Source organism: Rhinolophus hipposideros (assembly GCF_964194185.1).
Source record: "Rhinolophus hipposideros genome assembly, chromosome: 13".
Lineage (NCBI taxonomy): Eukaryota > Metazoa > Chordata > Mammalia > Chiroptera > Rhinolophidae > Rhinolophus > Rhinolophus hipposideros.
Genome location: NC_138059.1, coordinates 1,194,325 through 1,206,833, shown reverse-complemented (window position 1 = coordinate 1,206,833; position 12,509 = coordinate 1,194,325). Strand labels below are relative to the sequence as shown.

The following is a 12,509-nucleotide window of genomic DNA, read 5'->3' as shown; positions in this document are numbered from 1 at the left end:
TTGACCACCTCTGCTCTCCCTCCCCAGGTCCAGGACGCTGTGAAGTGCCGCGTGGTAGACCGCCAGGAGGAGGGCAATGGGGACTCGGGGGGCTCCTTCCAGAACGGCCACGCCCAGCTCATGGTAGGGCCCGGAGCCCATGGCAGGCTGCCGCTGAGATTTTCTGGGCCCCGTTAGGACGTCTGAGCCCAGTTCAAGGTTGGGGAAACTGAACTTCCCCAGGGAGAAATACCTGGTCCAGGATTTGGGGGCAGGCAGGGTCAAATTGACGAGAGTCTGGGCGGGGCTAATGTCCACTCCAGGCCCACCGTTGGTACCAGCAGTGCCCATTGGTCAGACGCCACCCTCTGGGTGTCCCAGCCCTTGTCTCAGCTCCTGCCCTCCCCTCAAGCTCAGCCAGGAACAGAACTTGGCTTACCTGGCTTCTCCCTGGGGAACCGCCTGGCCTGTTCACTCACCCCGACCCTGCTGTGGCCTTGTCCCCTCAGGACCAGACTCCCTAGTGCCACACGAAGTCTGGCCCCAGGTGTTGCCCCTTGTACACCCCACCCTCTTGTGCTGCCCACCTCACAGGTATCCACTGAGATGCCACCTTCTCCCAGAAGCCCTCCCTATGTCCCCATCAGGCCACCTCTTCAGGCCCTGGTAGTGCCCTGGGTCAATTCTCAATGTCATGTTGCACCTGCTGCCCACAGGGGTGCCCCTGGCAGGCAGGGGGTACTCGTTCTATTTTCAAGGAGGTTGGTTGTGGTCACAGGCAGGGTCTCAGCAGATGCCAGTGGCCAGCCAGGGGTAGGCCGCTGGTGTCGTCAGGGGCAAGGGTGGGTCCTGGACCCCTGACATTGCTCCTGGCCTGACCTCTGACCTCAGGCTTTGTGGTCTCCCGCCAACCTGACCTCTGCGCTTCAAGGAAGGATCCTCCAGGTTTGAGATGAAGGGCCCGGCGGCCCCCTGGGGCACACCCCCCCTGGAGAAGGCCACTGACCTGGCGTGGCCTGAGCCATTTCCCCAGCTCCTAGCCTGGGATGGGGCCGGTGCTGAGGCAGAGACCATGGCCACTGCTTGAGGGGCAGCTGGTGCCCTCCCTGGCACCAGAGATCTGCTTCCCGACCCTGCTCTGCCTCTCCCCGACTGGCCGGCCTCCGTTTCCTGATTCTCAGGGCTGTGGCAGTGACTAAAGAGGTGACATGGGGCAGGCCCCCATGCCCCACATGTCAGCAGGTGGTGGCCTGGGCAGCAGGAGCTCTGGTGTGGGGACCTCTGTGCCCCATTGGAGGGGCAAAGGGGGCAGGAGAGAGAGAAGCCAGGAGGCAAGAACGTGAGTGAGCTGTGGCAGGACCCGCCTCCCGCTTCCCAGCCAATCCACGGATGCCCCGCAGGGATAATGTGCTCACGTGTGCGTGTGCACACTTGCACACATGTATATGGACACGCGCAGGCGAGCATGCGGGGTGTGGCCGCCCTCCAGGAGTTCACTTGGTGTGAACACACGGGCACCCTTGCACGTGTGGACCCCCTTAGCCCTCAGGAGCCTGCACGTGCGTGCGCACACACACACCCCCCTCCAAGGTGCGGCTGCTTTTCCAGTGACCCTTTCCCAGCAGCCCACAGGCATCGTGGCGCTCGGGGCAGCACCCCAGGCCTGCCCGCTGGCCCGCGGGCCCTCACCCTGCCCTGTCTCTGCCTTGCAGACAGACTTTGAGAAGGACGTGGATCTGGCCTGTAGATCAGGTGAGCGTCTGACAGGTGAGAGCGACAGGTGGCCCTCGCCAGGGCCCACTTGCTTCTTCTTCTTTTCTTTGTGCATCTGTCCATTTGTCTGTCCTTTCCCGCCCCTGCCTCCTGCTCCCACACTGGGGCTGGGTCAGGTCCACCCAGGCCAGGGGACGCTGCCCTGGTCTGAGCAGGGAGACGGCCCTCCCCGGCCTGGGCTGAACACAGACCTCGGCTTGCCCCAGCTGCCCGCATGCCTCCCACACCCACCCACCCCCCTGAGGCCTCAGGCAGGGTCTGGGGGGCATGAGCTGAAGAAGCCTCCGGAAAACTGTCCTGGAGCTCAGGCTCCGCAGGGACAGGGACATCTGTTTTGGCAGAGTTCTTAGCCCTGGAGAAGACCGCCTGGGGCCTCCCTGCCCAGCCCCGGCCCTCTCCCCATCGTGCCCCAGTCCTCAGCACCCACACACACTGCCGAGCTGCGACCTTACCCTCCTGGTAGGGACAGTGAGGCTGGGCAGGCTCTGCATGAGACCCAGAGTTGCCCTGCCCCCCGACCCACCCACACCTGTCATTCACCCCTGCCTGCCCTCCCATGAGGGCCCATGTTCTGTGTTGCCTTCATCTCTTCGTTGTTAGTCCAACCATGGAGGAGGGGTGGGAGCAGGAGGGAAATAGGGACAAGGACCCACTGCTGACCCCTAGGCCAGCACTGAGCTTCCTGGAAGCGAGGGCAAGAAGGGAATCACTTGCCCGATAAAAGGAAGACTGCCAGAGGCTTGTGTGAGCCAGAGGTCTGGGGCAGTGACCAGCAGTATCCTGAGCTGGGCAGGACCAACCGCTCACGTGCCCTCTGGCCTGTCAAGTATTTGAGGAGCACCTTCTCCAGAGACAGCCATGGGGAGGGACTGGGACAGCCCCATGTAGGGAGTGTCAGATGCGGCCAGGTAGACCCAGGGGGCCTTCCTCAAGGAGGGGACCTCCGGCTTGGGCTGAACAGGAGCTGGAGCCACCCCCTCTTAGTCCCATGTAGTCTAGCCAACCTCATTGGGAGGTAACCCCAAGACTTGGGAGCCTTTGGGAGCTTGGCCCAGCCCCGCTGGGTGGCACCAGCCTCTCTGAGCCTCCTGGTCTGTTCCTCATTAGTAAGGTGGCCCAGGCTGGCCGTGGCTGGTGACTGTGGGTTGGGGATAGTGGAGAGGTGTCATAAACACGGCCAAGCGCTGAGTGTGCGGGAGCAGGCGCCCGGCCAGGCAGACACGGAGTGAAGTGGGCACCCCACGAGGGGCCCAGGTCTGGAAGGAGTTTGGGTTGCCTGCCTAGTGCATGGGAGGTGCACAGCCCAGACCACGAGGCTCAGCGCTCGCTCTGAGGTGGAGGCACGTTTGGGGGCGACAGTGAGGGACGGGCCCTTCCTGACGCTAGGGGGCCACTGGCTTGGTGGAGAAGATGATGGGGCCCTATTGGGCCACATGGAGTGGGTGTCGGTGGCCAGAGGGTGGAGAAGACAAGGGGCAGAGAAGGCAGCATGAAAAGCTCTGACCTAAAGCCAGTGACTGACCGTCGGCCTGGGCAGCTTGGAGGGCGTGTGCTGATGAGGTGGGATGCAGGAGAGAGCTGACAGGCGCCGCTGTCTGGGGGCTGGACAAAGGTGTGGCCAGCACGGGAGGGCGCTGCAGGCAGAGCAGGCTTCCTGAGGAGGGGCCCTGAGGGAGCTGGATGGGCAGCTGGGCCTGGCAGCTGCAGGCTCTGTGAGGGCCAGTGGAAGGTGAATTGACTGGTAGGAACCTGGGGGCGGGGGGGTATAGACAAGCTGGAACCCAGGCCATAGGTCATGGCAGCCAGTCTGGTTTCTGTGCAGCTGAACAGGAGGGGCGGCTGGGCCCCAGGAACAGGCCACCTTGCCCGCAGCAAGGAGGTGTGTCCCTGTACTTGTGGGCACTGTGAGCTATCTCCAGGGCCAACGGGCCACCCGGCTACTGGAAGGGCAGTGTAGGTGCTGGTCATCTCTTATGGGGCCAGACAGAGGGGCAGCCCGTGTCCCAGCCTTATTTAAAAGAGCAAAAGGAACCCCAGCTCTGCAGCACCAAACATAGCAGGGGGTGTACCTGGGGGGCCTGGCCGGACCCCCGGAGGCCGCCCTGACCCCCCACCTGCCCCTCAGTGCTGAACAAAGACATCGCCGCCTGCCGCACGGCCACCATCACGGGCACACTCAAGCGGCCATCGCTGCCCGAAGAAGAGAAGCTGAAGCTGGCTCACGCCAAGGCGCCACCCCCCAACTTCAACAGCCTGCCGGCCAACGTGTCCAAGCTACACCTGCACGGCTCGCCCCGCTGCCCCGGCGCTCCCCTGCCCGACTTCCCCAACCACTCACTGACCCTCAAGAAGGACCGGGTACCCAAGTCCTCCTTTGTGGGGGACGGGGACATCTTCAAGAAGCTGGATTCAGAGCTGAGCCGGGCCCAGGAGAAGGCCCTGGACACGAGCTATGTCATCCTGCCCACGGCCACAGCCACGCTGCGGCCCAAGCCCCCGGAGGAGCCGAAGCACAGCATTCACATTGACCAGATGCCCCAGACGCGCCTCATCCACCTCAACATGGCGCCCGACACTGGCCTGTCTGCCCGCAGCCCGCCCTCCCGCCAGCCCCCCGAGGCGCCCCCCGCCCAGCCCCCACCACCTCCACCCCCTCCTCCCCCACCCCCCCAGCAGCCCCTGCCCCCACCACCCACGCTGGAGCCCATGCCCCCTGGCCTGGGGGAGCCTGGGGAGCCCACTGCCCACGCAGGGCCCAGCATGGGGGCTGGGACCAAGAATGAGAACGTGTCCACCTTGTCCGTGAGCTCCCTGGAGGTGAGGGCCGCCCAGGGGCTCGGGGTGGGGGGCCCTAGCCAGCAAAGGAGGGGTGTGTGTCCTGGGCACCTTGGGTTGAGGCTGGCAGCCAGTGTCAAGGAGGCTCACGGTGCCTGAAGCGTCCCTTTGGCGAGAAGGGAGACAGGCCTGTGCTGGCGAGTGGCATGGCCTGGCATACGACCAAGGTGTCCTCGGTCTTACAGAAAGGCAATAGCATCTGTCTGTCCTCCTGGACCCTCATGACAGGGAGCTCGCTGGCGGGATCCGCCTCTCGTCAGGTGGTTCCCCAACCTGGTGGTCTCGCCCATTGCACGGGGCTCACGGGCCCACGGCCTGGGCCCACTGAGCTGGACTTGAATCTTGCTTGGGTCTGGCCCCTTCTGTGGTTGGGCGGTCACCACAGCAAGTCCCTCCCTTAGTCCAGCCTGAAACCTAGAGTTAACCCCCAAGGCCCTCCCAGCCTGTAGGACGTGGACTCAGAAACGAGAGGGGTGGGAGCAGCCAGGCCCTGCACCTCAGGGAGCCTCACGCTCCCTCGGACCCAGTTCCCTGTGCTGCCCAGCTGTGCCATAGCCCGACGTCAAGGTCTTGGCCCTGGGAGTGTGTCCTGGGCACGCTGAGCCAGACACCCTTGCCCAGCTCTGGGACTGGCCTCCAGGTAGGAGACAGCCCTGGGGGCAGGTCGGCCCCTTTATGCTGGGGCAGAAGGTGAATGCTGACCCATTCCCGTTCTGGATTGTAACACAAGCTTCAGACAGTCTAGGGAAGAGGGACCTCATGACTTTCCCACCAGCCCGTCACTGCCCAGTCTGTCCCCGCAGAACCCCAGGCTGGCCCCACCTCCATCCCCAGTGGCCCTGGACCCTGGTGGCCTATGAGGGCCCTGGACACTGAGAACCATAGTGCACCCAGAGGTGTGGCCCAGATCCAAGGGCAGGCATGGGGTGAGCAGGTCTTGCTACCCCATCCTCGGGCAAGGAGAGGCCGGGGCTGGTGACCTGGGAGGCGGCTTTAGGGAACTGGTTGTAAATGCACACAAACCCCTTCTCCCCACAGCGGCGGAAATCGCGGTATGCAGAACTGGACTTTGAGGTGCGTCCTGGTGTCCCCTTTCCCAACACCTGGGGCCAGATGTGCTCTGAGCCCCAGGCCTGACAGGCTGGTCCAACAGGCCAGGAGAGGGTTGGGGAGGAGGACCTGGCCCTGACCTGGGACACCCAGTTTCCCAGAGTCAGCCCACAAATGGGTGGAGGGCAGGGCAGCCCCCTCCCTTCTGGCTCAGGACTCGCTGCTCTTCTTCCCCCTGCAGAAAATCATGCACACGCGGAAGCGGCACCAGGACATGTTCCAGGACCTGAACCGGAAGTTGCAGCATGCAGAGAAGGACAAGGAGGTGCTGGGCCCCGAGAGCAAGGTCTGGGGGGCGGGGCCTGAGGGCGGGGGGCGGGGCCTGGGTGGTGGCATAGGACCACGGACAGCAGGGTGGGGCAGGCTTGGGGGCGCCCTGAGGTCAGTTTGCCTTCTCCCTCCTTCGAGTCCACTTCATTCAACTCCATTCTTTAACCTTTCCTGAGGACTGGCCTGATCCAGCCCGCTAGACCCTAGAGGGACAGGGCAGATGGACAAGTCTGTCCCAGGGCTCCTGTCTGCAAGGGTAGGCAGTGCACCGGGTGCGGTGGGGGCCAGGCCAGCCTGAGCAAGGCTGCCTCTCAGAGAAGGGAACAGCGAAGCGAGAGGTACTGAGCCGGCAGCGGCCTCCAGCTGCCCTTTTCTGCAAGCCACCTCCCGACCCTGACCTAGTGGAGGGGACCACGGCCGAGTGCAGTCGGGAAAGGCTCTGCTACTCCCCCTTCTGCGCCAGGGCCTCCTGCACTCACCCCACACCTTTCTGGTCCCTTCCTCACTCTTCTGACTCTCGCATCGTTTTCTCACCGCCCCATCTGTTCTTGCTCCGTCTCTCCATCTCGGCTCCCACCCCACCCACCGCCCGCTGCCCAGCAGCCAGAAAAGCAGCAAACGCCCAACAAGCGGCCCTGGGAGAGCCTCCGGAAAGCGCATGGGACACCTGCGTGGGTGAAGAAGGAGCTGGAGCCGCTGCCGCCGTGCCCGCTGGAGCTGCGGAGCGTGGAGTGGGAGAAGTCGGGGGCCACCATCCCCCTGGTGGGCCAGGACGTCATCGACCTCCAGACCGAGGTCTGAGCGGGTGGGCGGCGGCCACGCACGGGGCCACGGAGGAGGGATGCTGCCCTGCCCGCTCCTGCTGCAGGACGGGCTCAGACACGCGCTCGGGCGGCGGCCAGGCCCGCGCCCCGGCCTCAGGGCACTCGGACGGCAGCCAGGCAGAGGCTCGCAGTGCTGGGACCAGAGCCAGACGGGACAGGAGGTGATGGAGGCCCCAGTGGCACAGGGCTCCAGAGGCCAGCAGGTGCCTCACACTCTGCCCTCCTCGGACCCAGCCCCAGCGGTCAGGCAGGCTGCTGCGGACAATGGCCAGGCAGGGTGCAGTCAGCACCCCAGGAGGCCCGCCTGAGCCGCAGCAACACAGGACCAGCCTGCTTGGCCCGGCCAGCCTGGCACCGTTTTTTAGATACCCCCACTCCTTGGGAAGCAGCCAGCCCCCCGCCCCCTTCCAGGGCCTGGGGGCCCCTCCCCAGACCCAGGCACAGCCCTCTCACCTGCGTCGCCCCCAGGGGCAGGACTAGGAGCCCGCGCCGGGACAAAGCAGCAGTGGGCAATCTATTTTTTCTCTCCTTTTCTTTTCTTCAATAAAAAGAGTTAAAAACCCACATCTGTTCTGTGTCGCCTTCCTCCGGGCCGCTGACCAGCCTTGGTCCCCCCGCCCTGTCGAGGCTGGTGAGGCCTGCTGGGCACCTCAGCTTCACCCTGTCCTGTGCCCTGCGGGGCTGTTAGGACCTCTCCCTTGCCCCCATGTGGGCCCAGGCAGGGGCTCGTCTCCCAGGGGGCTGTGAGGGAACCTGATGGGGACCCCAGGGTGCTCGGGGCCCCTGCCGCCTCCCCTCCTCAGACTTTGAAACCCACAGGAGCAGGTGTTTGACTTCCCTGGGCCTTGACTCATTGCAGGAGGGACACACAGTGCTTTTAAAGAACAATCTGAGGGTGGACGGGTGGCTCAGTTGGTTAGAGCGTGAGCTCTGAGCAACGGGGCTGCTGGTTCGATTCCCACATGGGCCAGCGAGCTGCGCCCTCCGCAACTAGAATGAAGTCAATGAGCTGCCGTTCAGCTCCCGGGTGGCCAGATGGCTCGGTTGGTTGGGCCACAAGGTTGTCGATTTGACTCCTCCGCTCCAAGGGATGGTGGGCTCTGCCCCCTGCAACTAAGATTGAACACGGCACCTTGAGCTGAGCTGCCTCCTGGATGGCTCAGTTGGTTGGAGCGCGTCCTCTCAAACACAAGGTTGCCGGTTCGAGTCGTGCAAGGGATGGTGGGCTGTGCCCCCTGCAACTAGCAACGGCAACTGGACCTGGAGCTGAGCTGAGCCCTCCACAACTAAGACTGAAAGGACAACAACTTGACTTGGAAAAGTCCCGGAAGTACACACTGTTCCCCAATAAAGTCCCGTTCCCCTTCCCCAGTAAAACAAAATCTTTAAAGAACCATCTGAGACAATAAAGGAAACGCAAGGTGGAGGAGATGGAGAGAGACACGGAAACTCGGGCCTGGGGCTGCCCCTCCTGGCTGGCTGTGGTGGGCCCTTCGATCTCCAGCAGAGCCTCTGCCCTCTGCATCACCCCTGTCACGCTTGCCTCCCCCCTCGGTCCTGGGGCAGGCCCAGGGCAGGCTGGACTTGGGGTCACATTCCAGAACGGTCCCTCTGTCAAGGGGTCAGGTGTGAGGGACAAATGTGACCACACCCACCCAGAGCTGCCGCCCCACACCTGGGCGCGGGGTACATGCCCGGTGCCCTTCTCCATCCCGCCCGGTCCTTGACCACTTCCCACCTCAGCTCACTGCCCGCGGCCCCTGCCCATTTTCTGAACACGAGCCGCCAAGGAAATGTGGGATCTGTCTGTTCTCCGTGCTTGCAGCAGGGGGCAGCCTGGGCCTCTGCAGGAAACCTGCTGGGAAGCTGGAGGCTGGGAGGCCTCCCTCCCCGGGCCGTGCTCCCCACCACAGGAGCCCCCGGGCCTCAGGCAGCCAGGGGTCCTCAGTGAGCCCCCAGACGCAGCGGACAGAGGCCCCAGCCCAAAGAGGGGGTGTGCAGGTGGGCCATTGGGAGGCCGCAGGGCCTGAGACTATGGCCCCCCCACCTTGTCATTCAAAACGAAGACAATGAAGCCATTCCCATCACTTGTCACTCCCTGTTTCGGGCTCAGCTTGTGGGAATCTCACTGGTACAGATGTGTCCACACCCGGCCCCCTCCCCAGCGTCTTCACTAGCAGGTGAAGATGGCGTGGGGAAGGGGCTTGGTGGCTGCTGCCTCCTGCATGAGTGACCGCAGTGACCCCAGGTGATCACAAGTGACTGAGGATGAAGAGGGGCCACAGGTGACTGTGCATGGCTGGGAGGGGCTGAGTGACCGTGAGTGACCACAAGTGACCCCCGTAAGAGTGGACAGCAAAGAGGGAGGGAAGTGTGGCCACGCAGCAGCTGAGAAGAGACGGCGCAAAGCCCCCAGGCCCATCAGAAGGAGCTCAGGAACCAGCCACCATCCTGAACACTTCAGAAAGCCAAAATTTTGGGCGCGATTTGGCAGCAAACCTTGACCCAAACTGAGGCTTGTTACAGTTCGTTTGACCACTACACACGTCTGTGCATTTCGTGTTGGCCTCCTGGGATGTTCAGTGGCTCTCATGCACACACTGTGCTTGCTCCCCCAGCCCAGAGAAGTGCTGAATTCCAAACCATCTGGTCCTGTGGGTTCTGAGGAGGGCTGATGGGGTGGGGAAGGGCCTTGGTGGGTGCTGGCTTCCTCATCCTCCCACTGTAACAGATAGAAGCTGGCGGGTCCCTGGGAACAGGGGGCCCGGGGGGAGAAAAGCTCTGAGCCCCTGCACCCCAAATGCACACCTGCTGAAGGCAGCTCAGAGCACTGGGCCAGCGCTTGAAAGGCTGGCCTTCTACAGGGGACTCGCCTCTGTCCTTGTGGGGTGACCACGTCAGGGTCTTGCCTGCTCCCCTGTCCTGCTCACAACCAGCACCACATGCAACAGAAAAACTGAAAAATAAAACCAACGCAACACAAACAAGAAGGACCCAAGCCACACTCTCCACGTGCGAGGGGAATGGCTCTGGAAACCACTGGTGTCAGGATCAGCGTGTGCCCAGGCTCAGGGCTGGCCTGTGACCAGACTCTGGTTTCCCCTCCCTCCTAGCCCTTTCCTCCAAGAAGGCTGTGTCTTTCCGGAAGCGGCCTCGTCCTTTGTCCTGCCTGGCCACATCCACGTTCACAGCTCTTCAATGCTCCATGACCACCCAGCCCAGGGACTAAGTACCGAAATTGCTGCCCCTCCCTGGCTATCAGTGCAGGGATCCTGCCGGGCATGTTCCCACAGGACTTGTCAGTGCCCTTGGCCCTGCTCAGGTCGGCCCCCGGTCACCTTCTCGTGGTGAGCCCTGAGCGGGGCAGTGCACTGGCCTGATGCTAGCTGTGGCCAAGGAAACCGAGGAGCAGGGTGGCGAAGTGATGCCGCCAGTGCCCCATGGATCATCAGTCTGAACGCAGCTCTCCTGGCTCATTCCTGGAAACTCCCCTGGATGGGTGGGTGACCCAAGGGCAGCCATGACATCTCCATCTCCTCTTCCTGCCACCAGAAACCACCAGCGAGATCTTCCTGGACCTTGTGTTCCCTTAATCGTCTTGGCATCTTTGTACAAGTGCCATTCTTCTTGGCAACCTGTGGCCAGTGAAGCTAAGACCACCTCCTCTGCCACGCTTCAACTGCCATCAGCAGTACCACCATGTCCTAGGAGGCGTGGGACTGAGGATGGCGGGGATCACCTTGATGGGGGAGGGTGCCAAGGCCCAGCCTGGAGCTCACTGGTCGGAGGGGGGGTCACCGAGACCCCCACCTACATCCCTGACCTGCCACTTACTGCCTATGGCCCAGGAAGGACTCGGACCCCCTACAGAGGGCAGTGCGTTCTGCAGTCTCCTCCCTGCAGATCCTTCTGAGAGGCTGGGGGTGTTTTTGGCACCTGGAAGACACCCTCATACACGTCCCCCCGCCCCCGGTGCCCACCTCCCACTGGGGCATCCCTGTGCCCTACACTGGGTCTGCTTAGAGCAGCCACAGAGGAGTCCAAAGATGGGCAAGCCCCTGGCATAAGGTAAGCTGATTGTGGCCTCTGGACCCCGCTCCATGGCAGCAGGGCCTTGATCTAGGTCAACACCTTCCGCTCTGGGCCTCAGGTTCCCTCTGTGAGAGCAGCACGGGGTGACTGAGAGCCCTTCCAGGCCAGCAGTCTGGGACTCCACACTTCTCCAGGCCTGGGGAGCAGCGGGCTCCCGGAGTACTTTTTCAGGCCCTGAAAATAACCAGGAGGGGAGGGACGTCTGTGAATAGCTGGTGAATGTGCCAGTCACAGCGCCAAGTGAGCGGAACCACCTCCAAATAAGGCCTTGGCAGAGCCGGAAGCAAGTGCAGGGGAGGAAGCAGTCCCGCTCATGTCAGCCTCCCAGCTGGGTGGCTCCAGAACCTTCCCTCGTGGCAGGTGCTTTGTCCTCCCCGAGAGGGCCTTTGGCCTGGGGCAGGTGTGGCGAAGAGCCTGGGTAAGTCGGGCTCAGACTGGGTGCCCAGGGCCCACCCGGGGACAGCAGGTCCTGAACAAAGAGCCTGGAGGCCCCAGAGTTGAGGGTTATGAGACGGACGATTTACTAGTCTAGAAACTTACATTAACGTGTGGCATCTCAGGACAAATTCAGGCCCCTCTCCAAATCCCAGGGGACGTGAAGGCAGGGCCTCCATGGGAGGGGAGGGTGGGCTTCCTGGATGCCCTCTCCCAGCACCCCAAGCCTGGCCTCCCAGCAAGTGAGACCCCAACTGGGGACGGGGCCAGCCGCAGGGCGAGGGCGGATCCCCGCCATCCGGGAAGGAGGAGGAGGTGTTGCTGGGCTCAATATGGCTCTCCGGGAACACCATATGGACCCTGCCAGGGAAGGGGGTCGGGAGGCAGGAGGCAGCACCCCCATCCGCTCCCTTCTCCCGCTCCATCACTGGGAGCTCCTTGGGGGGCCTGGGAGCAGGGGTTCCAGGACAGCTCAGCTACCTGTGGCCTCTGGGACCCTGTCCCCTCTCTGTCTTCCTCCGCCTCTCCCCTCATGTCCTTGCTGATCCCTCCCAGACCCTGTCCAGGCTCAGGGACCCCCAGCCCCTGGCAGGGAAGCAGCTGACAGACTGTTGGATGGATGCAGGAGGGCAGGACCTGGGACTCCAGGACGGGCGAGAGGAAGAATGGAGTGGTGCTTCGCTGGAGGAGAGGAGGGAGACAGCCTGCTGGTGGGGCCCTGAGAGGTGGCAGGGGAGCCGAAGCAGGGATGTGCCCCTCCACCCAATGCTTCCTGGAGGAGGGGACTGGGCTGAGGCTGGAGGTGAGTGGGATGGATAGTTGGGTATCCAGGTGGGCTGCCTGGAGGCGTGGGTGCCCAGCTGGAGCAGAGGATGATGATGCAAGCAGGGTGCCTTCGGAAGGCCTGCCTGCTGGCCAGAGGAGAGAGCTTCTGCTCTCAGGCCCCAACCCTGAGGGAAGGCAGGTAGTTTGGGGGCTCAGAGAGGACTCTGGCTCATCCTACGTCACAAGCAAGACTCCAGGAGGGAGGTGTGGCCTGGACTGCTGCTTGGCCAGCCCTAGAGCCCTGGAGTCCCAGCCCCCACCCCGTGGCTGCCCCACCCCTGGCTCTGGGCAGGTTTCGGCCTGGGGGTCTGGTTCCCCTCAGGACAGGGGCCACCAGGCATGCACAAAGGGTCTGCTCTTCTGAGA

The 12,509-nt window shown here is 63.3% G+C and overlaps 1 protein-coding gene across 3 annotated transcripts in view; it reads left to right on the top strand.

Annotated features, from left to right (window-relative positions):
• Window positions 1-7,355, top strand: part of ADGRB1 (adhesion G protein-coupled receptor B1) — a 74,209-nt gene extending 66,854 nt beyond the window's left edge. The window contains exons 26-31 of one of the 3 annotated variants that reach the window (XM_081069906.1): window positions 28-123; window positions 1,692-1,731; window positions 3,878-4,569; window positions 5,626-5,661; window positions 5,879-5,983; window positions 6,571-7,355. In XM_081069906.1, coding sequence (XP_080926032.1) covers window positions 28-123; window positions 1,692-1,731; window positions 3,878-4,569; window positions 5,626-5,661; window positions 5,879-5,983; window positions 6,571-6,768 — 1,167 coding nt within the window. In that variant the 3' untranslated portion in view covers window positions 6,769-7,355. Of the gene's footprint in view, window positions 1-27; window positions 124-1,691; window positions 1,747-3,877; window positions 4,570-5,625; window positions 5,662-5,878; window positions 5,984-6,567 lie in introns of all 3 variants that reach the window. The other 2 variants (XM_081069905.1, XM_081069904.1) reach the window with 2 other exon arrangements.
• The last annotated feature ends 5,154 nt before the right edge of the window (window positions 7,356-12,509 follow it).